The sequence below is a fragment of the Seriola dumerili genome, unplaced genomic scaffold (assembly GCF_002260705.1).
Source record: "Seriola dumerili isolate Sdu_G_001 unplaced genomic scaffold, Sdu_1.0 BDQW01000088.1, whole genome shotgun sequence".
Lineage (NCBI taxonomy): Eukaryota > Metazoa > Chordata > Actinopteri > Carangiformes > Carangidae > Seriola > Seriola dumerili.
This window is the reverse complement of record NW_019174343.1, coordinates 7,880,765-7,896,951: the sequence shown is the minus strand read 5'-3', so window position 1 is coordinate 7,896,951 and position 16,187 is coordinate 7,880,765. Positions and strand designations below refer to the sequence as shown.

Here is a 16,187-nt window from a genome sequence, read left to right as displayed (position 1 = left end):
GTCTGAGAGCAACACATTTTCAAGACTGTATTATCTGAAATTGAGTTTCAGAAATTAAGTTGTCTGATTAAACACTGCTTACCTACTCAACCTACAAATGAAATTGAACCTATGCTATTTGATTGCAGACTGCTTCATAACTAATTAGACCACAGTATATCCATAGAAACAGCTCATTTAAAATGTTTGTATTTGTTATTTTCTTTGCAGTATACAGCAGGCAACATTAGAATAACAAATAAATTAACATAGAATACAAAATAAGTCATTTACAGACATTCCTGTCAACAGTCCTCTAATCTAAAACTGAGGTGGTCCATTAACATGGTTTACATTTTTGCAATTTGAAACTGTTAAACTGTTGTCCTTTACACTATGTGTATGTTTTGTGACACTCAAGCATGCTCTTAAGATCTTTATACCGACAACTCTCTATAGACTGCAACAAAGTGCATGAATATGCAGTATACATTTTTTAAACTACCCCCTCTAGTGGTTACTAACTATCTGCTGCCAGTCTTGTTTCTACATTTAAAATGCTTCAAAGACCATGTGAACTGGGGGCAGTATGTGAGCCCAGAAAGGCAAACAAAAATATAAAAATAAAAATAATTTGGATTGCTCCCTTAATAACCGCTTGAACAGAACAATTTACATGCACATATCCTTGTAGTGAAAAAACAATATATACATTTACATTTTCAAGTATGGTAAGTTGCGTTATGACAAAGTGACAGCAACACTGTCAGTACTCTTCTCCACGTCACAGTCTTTGTCTGGTGGTGCAGAGACTGGCGTGTCTCTGAGAGGGTTTGGGCCACTGCTAGTCTGCCCTAACCCTTTGTTTGGGAGGTCTGCTGTGGACTCAGCCTCAGGTTCTTGCTGTGGGGCTGTGGCTACAAATAGAGCAAAAGTGAAAAAGATGCATTACATCTATGAAAATGTTAGTAGTAATGTGGCTGGCGATTATACAGGCAAGCAAAGGAAAGGAGACATTCAGACAGAATAGTCCTTGTTTGTGTGAATGTCATCAACAGCATGTTGATGCTGGCACGTGCTGTTACCTGACTGAGTGCAGGATTTCATGTGTTCTGGCCAGTGGGCTTGCTGACAGGGGTAATCGCAGTAGCTGGTGTTCCAGCAACAGTAGAAGATGGCCTCTTTCCTGCAGTTAGCACACCACTGCTTCTTCTTTGTCTCATCCACTGCCTGTTGCTTCTCCAGCTCCATCTGTTTCTTCACCTCTGTCACCAACCTCTCTCTCTCCTGCTCCAGACTTTGTCTCATCTCTGCCATCGTCAGCTCTAAATTGAAATACACAAACATGATTGAGCCCAAGTAGAACTAATTACACTGTTTTGGGAAAAGACATGTAGATGCAAATTGCATATGCATATTTTTTACACATTCCCCAAGTCTCACCAAGATTGTGCTTCATTTCTGACAACTCTTGTTGATGCAACCACTGTAATTTTTCTATTTCGATTCTCAGTCGTCTTATCTGTAGGAAAAACACATGGGCATGCCGGGGTAAGTAAAGGGGCATATGCAAAGCCACCGTTATGATCTCAGTCATACTTAGTAGCCCCTCATCATGCCACCTTTGCTTGTTTTACTGAACCAACCAAAGCCTGCATAATGTTGCATCAGAGTGTGATTTTAGATAGCGTGCCATCATTCTGGAATCAGAGGGGTGATGTGTAACACAAAAGGTCAGCGTCTGTTCCAACATGCTAACTCTCCCTTTTACAGAGATGTCAATCCAGCTCTGTGACTACCTGCACTGCCAGCATAAAGGCACTCATTTTGTGTTCATACCTTTTATCCAGAACAGCGAGGTGAAATAAAGGCGCAACATTCCCGCCTTGAACAGGCTGTGTAAAAGGGGCTGGTGTCTGAAAGGCTGAGAGTAAGTTCCTACCTCTGCTATTGTATTCCCTGAAGTACTCTTGGAAAGGTCATTGTAGATTTCTGTCATTGTACCTTTGATTGCATCCATTATCTGAAAAAGAGACCACAATAATATATGAATGGACAAGATTAATATATGAACCGGCAGTTTTTCACCTTGTATTCCTTAAATTCATTCAGTGTGGCAGTCAAAAATGTGTAGCTTAAAAGCTACATAAAAACTTATACTAACTTTATTTGTGTACTTGGCGATGTCTGCAGCCACATCCGCTGACGCCGTGGGGATATACTGGTCTGTTGCCACTGGTGAAGATGAAGCAGCTGTGCCTAGACTTGACGTTGCCATCATGGCAGCAGAAGCTGGACTACTGGATACCAGGGTGACAGCGGATGTGGACGTGCTAAGTGGAGTGTCTTTCTGTTGAACAGCTAGAATAAAAAAAAAAAAGCTATTAATCAACAACATCATTATGGACAAACTGATGAAATATTTCACATGTACAAAGGTTGCTGTGGAGTTAAAACTGGTAATATTCCAACTGATGATTTATTTCACATATATACTGTACACACCATGGGTCTCAAACATTTGTACACAACATTTGGCCCACACTCTAAGTCAATTCGTACTTGTGGCTAAAACCATGTTATCTACCTTTGACAGCCTGTCTGGTCTGATAGCGTGTGCTTTGTGAAGACTGCTGTGCTGAAGATGAGGATACCGCTGTCGAGACGTTCCCCGCCTGTGTCTGGGTCACCGCTTGGGTCTGGCCTTGCCTGGGTGACGACGCCTGAGTTTGGGTGGTTGCCACAGGTTGCTGGTTCTGTTGCTGACGCTGCACCTTCTGCATGTGCCACTTCTGTGAGGAAGTCTGAAACTTGGCAGTGGGATTCCACACCACAGCTCTCTGCACCACTGGCACTGTCTCTCTGGGCAGCAGAGGGCGCTGTTTCTTCAAAGCTGGAGTTGTGGAGGTCAAAGAGGAGGAGGAGGAGGTAGGCAGGCGGAGGGAAGGAGGATGAGGAAGGAGGGGGGTGTTGCTGTGGCACTGGACACAGTTGCAAGACTTATGGTTGCGGGAGAGGGAGTAGTGAAGGAGACCATGGTGACGGGAATGGCCATTGAGGACTGTGTGGAAACACTGGAGGGTGTGGAAAGAGCTGCACTGCTTTGAGACGGGACAGTGGATGGGGTCAGGGCTTTGCCTAAGGAAAAAAGTACCCACATTATTCATAGTTGCTGATGTTTCTATGTGACATAACATTCAGTGTTTATTTCTCATGGGATGAGGTGAGAAAATTACAATTCTCACCTTCAGTTTTACCAGCAGGTGATTCTTTAGCAAGGGTTGTTTCTTTCTTGCTCCTCTTCCGGTCTTTGCCTCCCTGTTCCTCTCCAAGGTCGATGACCAGCTCCCTCTCAGAGTCAGAGTCCTCCACTGGCATTGGCTGCTTTGCTTCTTCTTTCACCTGAGACTTCTCTCTGGGAGCAGGTGATGCTGGAGGTGCTTTGGTCTTCTCTGGGCTCTCTTTCTCTGAATCAGAGCTTGTTTTCTCCTTAGTTGGAGCATCTGATACTGTTGCAGTGGCATCAGCTGCTGCCGACTCAGATGCCACAGGTGTATCAGCTTTACCTTCCTTATCTTGGCTTGGGGAAGCCTGGTCTTTGACTTTAGTTTTGGTAGGGTCCTTCTGGGCTTCATCATTTGGTGCTGCGTCCTGGCCATCCTTGGTCTTTTGCTCATCATCACTGGCATACTCACTGTCACTCGAGTCAGATTTATCAGAGTCTTCTGAGTCACTGTGTTCAACACCTTTATACACATCCACAGAGATCTCATCGATACCTGCAGAGCAGAGGAGAAGGGAGGATACTACATGGCTAGTCAACATGTTTTAGAACTGGACAAAATGATATAATCATATGATGACATCATATTAACAGACACATTCTATCCAAAATGTGTTTCCTTAGCAAATAAATAAATCAGCAATGTCTGTTTTCTGTACATTCTTTCAATTTCTTCGGTACTGACCCAGCTGTGCCTTGCAACTTTCAATGGTTTTGTCCAGGTTCAGCTGGAAACGGCTCTTAATCTGTCTTTTTGGAGAAGTAAGGACTGGTGTGGCTCCTTGCTTCTGCTGAACTGTTTCACTGAGCTCTTTTAGGTCCATTTCTGCTTTGCTCCGATCTGGAAGAATACAATGTACAATAATTTCAAACAGCAATATGTGCACAAGAGAAAGATCTTTTTTCTTTGTTCATTACAATTCATAATTTCTAGGAGAATCATGTCCCATAGTGACCTGTATTCACTCATAGAGAATGGACATTATTAAACACTTGAATGCATATTACACACTTGGAATTAAAGTCTCACCTAAATTGAGGTTCAGAATGCTTCCTGTCTGTGGTGTCTTCTCCTGCTTGGCGAGGCCAGGAGCTTGAGAGTGGAATGGTTTAGGGCTGTCCAATGAACTGCCTGCAGGACCAGGTCGTGGATGGGCAGGTGATGCTGTTCAAAAATATTTACTTTTAAATCAAGCCTTCTCCCATTAGACACAACATACTTGTTGCTATACTAAAATGTGTCTGGTGGAATACCTGTACAGTCCATGGACTCTTCTCCTGCACTGTACTGGCTGTTTGGGCCTTTGGCCTGCGACTTGTCTGCTGTCTCCTGTTCGCCATCTGACCCGGTGTGAGCAGAGGAGTTGGTGCTCATGGGGGAGCGAGGCATGTCACTGAGAGGGAACCGTCGCCCAACGGTGCCAGCTCCCACCCCAGCCCCAGACAACATGGTCCTGGCCAAAGGGATCTTAGGTGATGCTGTCATATCAAAGCTCAGCTTGATCTTCTCCTGTTTCTCAGATTTGACTGGGGTGGACGAGGGGTTGGAGGGATCTAGCAGCATCTGGAAGTTGTTGTCAGGAGTGTAGGGTGTCCTAAAGGGGGCATAGTTAAACACTCCAAACTTCTTCCTCATGTTCTCCACATAGACTTCCATCTCTTGCATGGCACTGTTGAAGATGCTTTTGGTCTTCTTCACAGAGAATGGAATCTCTTTGGACATGAGGTAGCAGTTGTTTAAAGGAACCCATGCCCTGAAGGACAAAAAAATCACATCATAATTGTTAGAAAAACCTAAAAAAGTGCCTCTGAGCCAGAGTAACTGAAGCACAAAGGGCTGATACCTGTCATGTTGACCAAAGAAACGAGCATCCACTTGTCCATCTTTGTCCCGCAGAGCTTTAGCAGGCCAGAATGGAAATCCTTTCAGTTTGGCCCACACTAGAGGGTGTGGGTTACTCTGCAGACATACAGTAAAACACTGGAACTAAGTGGATGTATTCCAGTGATTTATGTTTGAATGGGTAAACAATCTGGTGGAATCATCAACAGAAACTTCAAGTTACTGTACTAGCTTACACAAGGCTCACAAAACCAGTTGTCTCTCTTTTGGCAAGCAGACAGATAACACTCAGGACAAACTTCAATCTCATTCATCTGCAAAAAAACAAAAAGTGAAAAATGAGTTTCAGCTGTCATTTCTACTGTCTTAAATTAATTAACAAATACAAATTTGGCTTAAATATAAACTCTTTTCTGACACAGACTCACCTCATGTTCACAGATTTTTACTATTACTTTAGCTGTAGCTGTCAGTTTGTGATTGCCTGAAACAAGGATATACATTTGAGTTAAACTCTTCATATACAGACTAGACAAAGTGGTAATTCAACATTATTGCCAATTGTCAGTGGAATTGTATTGTTATGATCATATCATGTTATCCATATTAGTGATTTTGAGAAAATAATTAAAACCTGACAAAATAAGTTCTTGACATTGAAGTATAGTAGTAAATTTAATTGAACATTAATCTTAACCATCTTATATGATTTTGAATACACCATATTTGATATATACCAATATTGGGAAAAAATACTCTTATTAATAGTACAATATTCATTCATATCACCCAGCCTTACAAGATCATTTTCATATGGTGCCAAGAATATGCAACATACCTCCATTGTATATAATACAGTTATGCAAAATCCATTTCGCATCTGCCAAGAAGGCCTCTGTGCAGCCATACATTTTCTTTTTGATATTCTGCAGTGCAAAATGAAAAGATGCTCATTTCCCATATTGTTCAACTTCTCTATATTTATCGTTTCAAATAAATAAATGTGTGACAGCTTTTGTTGTACCTTCTCAAGTGTGCAAAGATCCATAGGATGAAAAATGTACTCTGCATAATCTGGATGCTGTTCAAGAGAGACAGGTTTCTGGAAGGGTTCAGTCTATAAAATTGAGTAGAAAGAAAAAAAGTGTGAACGTAAACAAAATCTCAGGCCAAACTAACTACACAACCTTCCCCTCTACCGCACATCAACATGCTACCACTATGCTACTACTTAAAACTCTAAAAGCCGCTTCAAACAAAAGGAGGAAAACCAGTGGAGGAGAAAATCATGACGGGGTCTTGTTAGTGGTGTAATTGATTACCCAATTAAAAGTCTTTCTCTGCGTGGAAGCTGCATGGGGGGAGCGAGATGACAAGCGGGGATGATCCTGAAAGAGAGTGAGAGGGGCAGCTGTATCCTCACCACCAGCTAGCATGTTTACCTTCATGGTTTCCAGCCATGACAGGCCCATTATAGCACAATGACTGTGATTGTTAGTTCTGTTATTAGACATCATTAGCACATGCGAATCGATAATATATCATGCTGGACAGATACTGTATGTGGACAGGTTATACATCAGGGTGCAGATATTATCTAGCACAACTGATGGGAATACGATGATCAGAAAAAAGGAGTGTCTTTTGGTTGCAAAAGCAATCTCAAAATCAAGACTGCCAGAAAAGATCACATGCCAATATCCAAGTGATAAATCTGAAGTACGAAGTTAGAAAAGGCAGAAATTTAAATGAGAATAAGCAGAGTAACCCATCTGTGACAAAGCTACGTGCCCTAATACTGTATAATTAGTTTGGTAGCATGAATTTCCTATAAAAACAGAGGGCCCAGAATACTTACACCTGGTTGTTTCATCTTCTGAAGGGCAAACTTTAGTAGGTAAGACAGCTGGTCTATAGTTAGCATCATCATGGCTTTGCTCTGAGTCTCTATGCACTCTGCAACTGTTATTTTCTAAAAGACATCAAGAGGAAACGAGTTGAACACTTTGTTTATATCCCATTATATTGCATAATTAAACAAATATTACAATAGGTATTGACCACAGGCTTCGAAATATGTTCCCAACACCCACACACTATGCACAGTCCTGGGTGAATACCTCACACTCCGGACAGAACCAGTCGCCCTCGGGCTCGGCTGGTAGTTTGAGGCACTTGGCATGGTACACCCTGGGGCAGAGCTCACAGCAGAGCACCTGGCCCTCGCGGTGGCACAGCCAGCAGTAGAAGTCATTCCTGCCGTCCTGCGGTACAACATCAACAGGGTCTGTGGTGAGTGCTGGCTGCTTCACATAGTAAAAGGGACCATGTCTTAGTTCTGACTGGAATGCAGGCAAAAGAAACACAAAGTTGGGGAAGGTCAAAATCAGGCCAGAGATTAGAAAAGCCAAGCAGACATGCACAAAATCAACAAAAGGTACATTAAAGTCAGGAAGTCCACAACACAGACTGCTGTGAGCCCTGATAAAGTACAATTGTTACACTCTCACTGCTGGTACATGAGTATGCTGTAACAGTGGAGATTTAATAGTCAACATCGCATTGTTTTCAAACTTGTGATAGAAATGACATCAACAGACAAAAGGTCTATATATTTATTCTAAGTCATATGACTTGCTCAGTCCTGTGATTTCAGTCTGTGTTTAGGACACAACCATCACCAATGTGCAGGAGGGTAAACAGTGTGGACAGCCTTGATTAAACTGACAAAAGCTCAGATAGGTACAGTGGCAACTAATCATTTACAAAGGACAACCTAATGTGCCAAGTGTATGATACTAGAAATAATTTACCTATTGTGCATTTGTGAACTGCTTTAAGCACAAAGGCAACAAAGCATGCACCTAAAAAACACAAGCTGAAAGATATGACATAAGTAATCATGTGATTTTCTCAGATTGCTTTAAAAAAGCAGTTTTTTTAATTAGTGATGCAGAGATAGCATTTCCTCAGAACTCAGTACTAAGTCCTCAAACAGAGTATAAAGCTCTGGAAATGTCAATGCTGAGTGATAATCTGAACACTGAATTTATGTTATCATTAGTGGTCAATAAGATTGAACAATTACCTAAAGTATATACATCAACAATGTTTATTCATATGTCAATCCTAAACATAACACTGTATAATAGTACAGAACATAACACATTAATAGGCTATACTGCACAATGTTAAGTAAGAAGTAATTGTAAAGCGCTTTGGATACAGCTAATTACCATTTTACAATTCACAATATACTGTGCATCAAAAACCTCAAGAATTAAAGCTAAATGGAGTAGACTAGAGGTTGAAATCACAAGGTAACTTATGGTTTATTGTAATTCCACCAACATATTTAGCCCCTGATAGAGGGAGGAATCAAATTTATAACAGAGTTGGAAATAAGCAGTATGACTCTTTCAGGTCTGAACTACCAAAATAGAAAAGTTCAGAGCTAAATTGTCTGGATAAATGAAAGAAATACCTCTGCTTCAGTATCACAATAGAACATAAGGTGCTACTGATATAGAAATAATGTCATATAATCACTTTGTCCCATCCTAGGAGCAAACTCTAGACCACTGGTGAAAGTCAAGGGCAGAGGGGGTAATTTAAGAAGGATTAAAAAGTCTACAGACAAAACATAGCACTTTTTACAATAAATGTAATGAATTCAAGTTAAAGAGCTTATGCTCCAGTGGAGCTGCTCAGTGACTAATAGTTGTTTGTACTGGGCATCTTCCAGGTTTGGATGCATGTAACTATGTGAAATGAGTGCTGATGTGGCAAGGCATTCCTGCAAAATAGCATTCATGCTCAGTGAACCTACCCTGAATTAATACAGGCCTTAAAATATTGACAGAATATGAATTACTGATCACAACCAACCATTTTTTCACCACAGCAAAATGATGTTTATTATGATTGTGTCTTTTAAAGTATTAGTTGTGGTATCTGAACAAATAAATACTTTTGCAAATGCTGTAAATGAGCTCTGTCGACACCTACACCCAAGCTATAGATCATATCAGTACACTTACAATTATAATTTCCTGAAGGTCTGGATGTACCATAATCAGCTTAATGCCAAGCTAAGCTAATAATTAGTATTAATATATAATGATAGTATAAATATCTAAGTAGTTTTTTTGACAGGTTTTTTGACAAACCAAAAACATCTAGCTTGCTAGTGCTACTGAGGGCAAGAGGCAAAGTACGTTCTTAGGGAGTTGACTGAACTGACCCTTTAATTAGGATAGATTAAAGGTCTAATGTGTATTTTCTGTAACCGTACACCTTTCATTAAAGAGCTCAACTGCTTGATGATGAAAAAGAATCTCATAAGTTTATCATCGAAAAAAATAATATTAACTTTTGTGAATTATTAAGTTTTTGTGTGGTGTAAGTCTGAATATCAATCAGTTTGTGTGTGATAGCAGGTATAATCCTGTTCTTTGGGAGTGGGGCTGGTGCGACCCTTTTGTTTACATCTGGATTGTGGTTTTGCTTTGATTGTTACCTGGTCTTTGCTGCTGCTAACAGCACCAGGTTTCTTCTTCTTTTTCATTGGGCATGGGGATGTTTCAGCAGAGGAGTGACCGTTCGATGAGTGAGAGGGACTCGGCATCTTTCGTTTTTGGGCCATCCGCTCTGTTGACGCTGTGTCTGAAACTGCGGACAAAACTCAGAGATTACACAGACCACGGAGAGCACACTCATGGCCTCTTCAAAGCAGAAACAAATACCAGAAATGGCACACCAGAGGTTTCCTGTACTCACACAGTTGGCTGAGTACATGAGTAAACATGGTGGCATACTGTATAATGTAAAACCAAAATAACCAAAACAAAACCACTTTACAAATCACAGCATTTCATAAGAATAGAAATAAAGCTTTGCCAACCTATTTGAAAACAAACTTGTATGGTATGTTACCTTTGGATCGTGTTGAGATCTCCATTCCTTCTGTTGTCTCTTTTCCCTCTTCCTCTGCCACACTGATGCAGAAAAGATTATCGTCAAAGGTTTGACAGTCAAATATAACCTATAGCTGAAGATGTCTCATATCTATTATTGATGCTATATCATTAAGTTAAAAAAAAAGTTATTTGAAATTGTTCCTTAGAACAACATGTTCTTTACAATTATGCTATAATGGGGGTATCCTGATGACCAAGGGGTTTAAAATGTCAGCCCCTCATTTCCTGTCAGCTTTCTATGGTACTCTGTCAGATAAAGGCAGAAAATAAGCACCCTCGAAAAGTTTTCAGTGTTAAGACTGTAATACATTCCTGCAGAGGTCTGATATTAAACAGTCTTTAACTGTTAATACGTTCCCCTCATCCTACTACCTTACAGTTGCTCTAGACAAGAAAGGTCAGTTTTGCCAACAGGCTCTCTCTTGACACTAATATAATTCTGGTTAGATATGCGGCGCCCAGCTTGGAACAGAAGCATCATAACTCTTCTGTAAAAATGTATATTAAAACACATCTTCAAATCACTATTTCTAATGCGGGATGGTGAAATACTGAAAAATGACTTGTAAATTCTGATCCCACCAGCACTGTGTGCAGTTGACAAAAACATCTGTTTTTGCTGAAATTCACATCAAAAATTATCACAAAATAAGTAAGTGTAAGATTACACTGTATGAAAACCATCATGGCTGAAAATACTGATAATACAACAATTACATCACACAAACCACATCAACAGCTTGAAGGCAACACATGCACATCTCCCGAATGATAAAAAAATATCTCATCCACAATTAAAGCAAAAGTTAACCAATACTAGAGCAATGGCAGCTCAATGCGTAGCCATTCTCAGATTATAAACAGCAGGCTCCTTTCTCCACCGGCCACAGGTCTATAAATAGTAAACATGAGAACACAGAACAGCACAATCTACAGTGTCTGAACCTTCTGACATCAATGACAACGTGCTGTGAATCACCTTTTATTGAAAATCTGCCCAACAGGTTATTCTCAGTATCACTTCAACATGATTCACCTTGGTTTGCAGGCGCCCTGTTGTCGATCCTATTATTGTTGCCATTTTCTCTGACGCCACAGCAGATGCACCGGCCTCACTGTTCAGATGGCTTCAATTTTGCCAATTTTCATTTCACTTACTCCTGAGCAAAGCATCATTTTAAAGTATTGTGTGATTAAAAAAAGTAATTCACTGAAAACAAAAATACTGCTTCCATTTCAATTATTTTGTTCATCAACCCCCGCACCCCTCCTCCTCCATCACTAAATAAGGATGAAATGACAGACAGAAACACAGCCAGTCTGCAGACATAGGCAGGAGTGCAGTGAAATGGCTTTACTGGCCTCCTCATCTAAGCTGTCTGGACAGCCTCAGACAATCTACCCCAGCAACATCCTGTCCTGTCCTTGCCAGGAAATACAGCAACAAGAGGCAAAGAGAAAGACATGGACAGGGACGAGGAGGAAAATCAATGCTGCCCATCCTGACACAAACATTTTCAAATCAAAGAGCACAGAGCACACAATACAGCCTATTGTAACCTGCTAAAACATCCCTTCCCACACCCACCATTTCCATTACATTCATGCTTCAATGTAGGAAATCAACAGCATACCTTTTTCCTTACTCACATACAGACTCTTCAGCCTATTCTTTAATCTTTTTCAATTATTGAGGGCGTTGGGGGATGAGGGAAAAGATGGGTCCAGGTTTCCCAGAAGGCCTTCTCTCCCTGCTGCTCTCTCCTGCAATTGTCAATCTTTAACCTCGGCTGCAGACCGCCGATTGGCTCGAGCACCACACGGAGATGCCTGATTGGGTGCTCAGCCTCAGTGTGCCACACAGGCTCTCTTCTCCCCGCTCTCCTCAGCCACAGTGCTGCAATGCAGAGAGGACTGCTCCTCGCTGTTGCTAAAACCTACTGAAAACCAAGTCTCTCACTCCCTTAAAACCCCATACAGAAATATACCAGCCATGTGCCTTTTATCAGACATGTAATATGTAGCTCTACGGGCTAGACAGGGAGAGGATCAGATTCCCTCCCTCGCTGTGCTCTCAGCCAGTGTATGTGTATGGCGTCCATTTTGAAGACTCTCTCTCTCCCTGACCACTGTGTGCACCACACACACAACACATACACAGAGCATCAGTCAAATCTGCTATAAAGGACCACATGCAGCTTATTATGTACCCCAGCATGTTGATATGCAGCATGGGCCCTAATAGTGGACACAAAGACAGGACTGAAAATGTCACAGGCCTCCCAGATAGTGTGGAAGGCGTAAATCTCTCCCTCTCGATCCACTTCTTCTTCAGCATGTACTGCCTCATAATCAATATCTGCCTGGAGATTTGAATGTGAGCAACAGTAAGCTGAAAAATAATATATAACGGAGAGCAAAGCTATACCTTTTTCCGTCTTTCAGTTTGACCGACTATAGCCATTTTATTTAATCAATATAGAACCTTGAAGCACGAATACAAACAATGCACCACAATTCAAACACATTGGTGAAAAAAAAGTACAACTCAGTACAACTCATCCCTCAAAACAGAAGCAAATCTTGGTCAAAACGTCAAGGCCGACTAGATAATCTGGGCAAGTCCAAGGTCAGCTGGTGGGTATTTCTGAGACACCAAACTAAACAGACTGTTTGTGTCAGTGTAATGCAGATTTAAGTGTGCCTACACCATTCCTCACACCATAGTGGAATGAGGGGATTAAACGCATTACCAAGCACCATTCAGAAAACACTGAGGGGGATTTGCTGTCTCAGTGACTGCAGGCAGCTCCTGAACCCTGGTCAAGCAACATTATGTGCACCATTATATCCAGGCCATAGTTCCCCTGGATATATTTAAAACAAAACCTTTGTCAGACCTCATCCACTTATATTGACAAAACACATATCACATATTCCACCTGAAATATATCAAATGTTCAAGAACAACAATATTGAGAAACTGTCTGAAATAGATACAATCATGAACTAAACTGAATGATGTTTAACTGATTCATGCACACAGAAAACCAACACCATCATTACATATAAACAGAATTCAATCAAACCTTGTCGACTTCAAACAGGTTTTCAAGCCTCTCTGATGAGATGAGGTTTCTATGCAGAGCCTTTTCAGAGGAAGTCCTTCCCTTCTTCTTTCCTTCTCTCTTACATACAAATACCCAGTGTGCTTGGAGCAGAGGGACAGAAAGGGGAAGCTCTCTAAAATGGCTGACACTCGGCAGCAGAGAACAACACTGGGAGGCAGTGCACACCATTAGGCTCAGGCAGTTCCTCCAACCCTGTGATAAATAAGCTGCTATGGCATATTTAGTCTGTAGATAATTGGTATTTTAGAAAACTGGTGAGCAGCTTACAGGATTAGGGATGTAAAAAGCATGTTTTTTTTTCACCAAGTAATATGGGCATTTTGGTGAGGGGAACTAGATTTTGGGTGAGGTGTAGCAAAATTAGGCAACTAGACAGTTTTACAGTCTGTTCTTCATTCGTCTGGCAAACAATTAACATCAGTGCCCTGCTGCCTTGCTCTCTCATGCCAGTTTGAGGCCTAAATTAAACTTGCTGTGCTGTCAGTTTACCATCTGTTAATTCCTCTGGGGACTCCCCTCTGCACTGCTCCCTGTCTCTCCCATCCCGCCTAGATCCCTCACCAGGCCTGCCATCTTGACAGCACAGGCCAGGGGAAGCACCAAAAACTCAGTCCTCTTTTAATCTTGACAAAACAAAGCATGTTCTCTCAGTCAGTATTCTGTGAATATACAGTGACCTTACACTTGACCTGTGGCCTTCTACTGTACGTGTTCAGACAGCCACCCACTTAGCAGAGGCAGTCTGTTGTACTGTACCATGCTATGCTCTCTTTCCAAGCTCCACTTCTATGCTGTGGGGTGACAAATACTCTTCCCCCTCCCCCAGTCTGTCAGACAAACATGTATTAGTACTCAGGCACGGATCACACACAGTGGCTGGTGCCTTATCAACAGAGCAGAATATGTGAAAGAATCAAAATAAGGCTTACCTCTGTGGATGCATGGCTAAAAACTCTGTGTGATATGTCAATGCTTATTAAAACATGGAGGACAGCCCTGTCAGCCCTCACCCTGCTCAGAGCATAGCCACGGCTCTCCAAGCTGTCCAACTCACTGCTCTGATATAAGGCACACTGAGAGTGGCCACGCGTGCTGACAAAATGTAAGGCTGCTGCTGATTGGCTAGTGCATTTCCTGGCTTCTTGTCTTTTGTTCAGCACAGGCAAGCTGAAACGCAGTACTCAGAACAAGAGGAGCTAGGCCCAGATCAAAATAATCTACCACTGTACACCGATCAGCTGCCAAGAAGACTGCATACAGCTTTTTGTTTCATAAACATGCTATAGAGCCGGCCTGTGGTGTAACTGTGAAGGGTAGTCAGCAGATGTGTACATAGAGAACCGACCTGAGGCAGTATGCTTATGGAGGAATTTGTCTCTGTAGTTCCCACCCTCAAGTTAAACTAAACATCGTGGGAAAGATTAAAAAACTGCTATACAAATAAAAGGAATAGTCAGACTGAGTAAACAGTTACTAAATGAAATGCACTGTTTCTTTGTTCTCTAAAGGTTTGATGACAATGTTAAAAAAGCAGACTAAATTACAGTCGTGTTTTTTTGCCTGACTCTGGCCTTTGAACTGGTGTGATCACATGATAACAATGTGTTTCCAGGCCAAGAATATACTGTTAAAGAAACAATGACTCTCCTTTTCTGTTGTATCATTCCACCATGGGGCAAGATTCAAAAATATTTTCACAAGATTTAATGATTTACATGAAAATGTGTTATACCTCACATTATTTTGTTAGTACAGTTCTCCTGCATTTATTGTAACTTTGCCCTATTTTGGAAATGAGTTTTCTTTATTCCCTAATGAACATCTTGAGACATAAGAGCTTATCTTAACGTCATTAAAACATGTTGAGATAACTTAGGACTGTGTTTTTGAAAATGCATTTTTTACCATGCTAGAAGAAGCGCCATGTAGGCAAATGTCAGCACAGCTTTTTTTTAATATAATCCCCTTTATTTTCACTTGCAGCAATTTGTTAGAAATCTCCTATATGAGTTTCATTTTGACACACAGAAGCTATTGTTTCTCATAAAGTTTCATAAATAATCTTTGGCTTTAGTTACACACTTCAAATATGCCCATACACACACAGAGCACTTTATTAGGAACACCATACTAATTCTGGGTAGGGCCTCCCATGGTTCTCAAAACAGCCTCAGTTCCTGGTGGCTTGGATTCCACAACATGTTGGAAAACTTTCCTTTGAAACTCTGCTCCATGTTTACATGACTGTATCACGCAATTTCTGCATATTTGTCAGCTGCCCATTAATGCTGCCAATCTCCTGTTCTGCCACAATCCTAAAGGTGTTGCACTGGATTCAGATCTGGTGATTGGGCAGACCACTGAAGTTCACTGAACTCATTGTCATGTTCATGAAGTCAGTTTGAGACGGCTGTTGCTTTGTGACATGGTGCATTGTTATGCTGGAAATACTCATTAGACAATACTCAGATAGTTTGTGGCATTTAAATAATTATTGACTGGTATTACGGGATCCAAAGTGTGCCGAGAAAACATTCCCCACACCATTACACCAACACCAGCAGCCTGAACTGTTGGCACAAGGCAGGTTGGGTCAATAGATTCATGCTGTTGACCCCAAACTCTGACCCTACAATCTGCGTGACTCAGCAAAAATCAGATTAATCAGACCACGCTACATTCTTCCAGTCTTCAACTGTCCAGTTTTGGTGATTCTATGCGCACTGCAGCCTCAGATCTCTGTTGTTGGCTGACAGGAGTGGTCTTCTGCTGTTGTAGCCCAATAAACAAATATGTTAATTCTGAGATTAATTTCTGATCACCACACTTGTAAAGAGTAAATATCTGACTTACTGAAGCCTTTCTGTCAGATCCAACCAGCCTGTCCGTTCTCCTCTGACTTCTCTCATCAACAAGCAACAAGTTTCTGCATGTGACCTGCTGCTCACTTGATGTTTTTTTTTGCACCATTT

General features: G+C 41.3%; 1 protein-coding gene across 1 annotated transcript; it reads right to left on the bottom strand.

Annotated features, from left to right (window-relative positions):
* Nucleotides 1-173: 173 nt before the first annotated feature.
* Nucleotides 174-14,209, bottom strand: LOC111221563 (protein kinase C-binding protein 1-like). Its single transcript, XM_022745011.1, has 21 exons — nt 14,145-14,209; nt 10,041-10,102; nt 9,625-9,776; nt 7,226-7,447; nt 6,964-7,077; nt 6,130-6,222; nt 5,944-6,031; nt 5,534-5,589; nt 5,342-5,419; nt 5,107-5,222; nt 4,517-5,016; nt 4,293-4,427; nt 3,948-4,103; nt 3,225-3,758; nt 2,944-3,117; nt 2,567-2,902; nt 2,144-2,340; nt 1,922-2,002; nt 1,423-1,501; nt 1,065-1,304; nt 174-896 (listed from the first exon to the last, which is right to left on the bottom strand). The coding sequence occupies exons 1-21, from the start codon at nt 14,156-14,158 to the stop codon at nt 721-723; spliced, it is 3,603 nt and encodes a 1,200-aa protein (XP_022600732.1). The 5' UTR covers nt 14,159-14,209; the 3' UTR covers nt 174-720.
* Between the last annotated feature and the right edge of the window lie 1,978 nt (nt 14,210-16,187).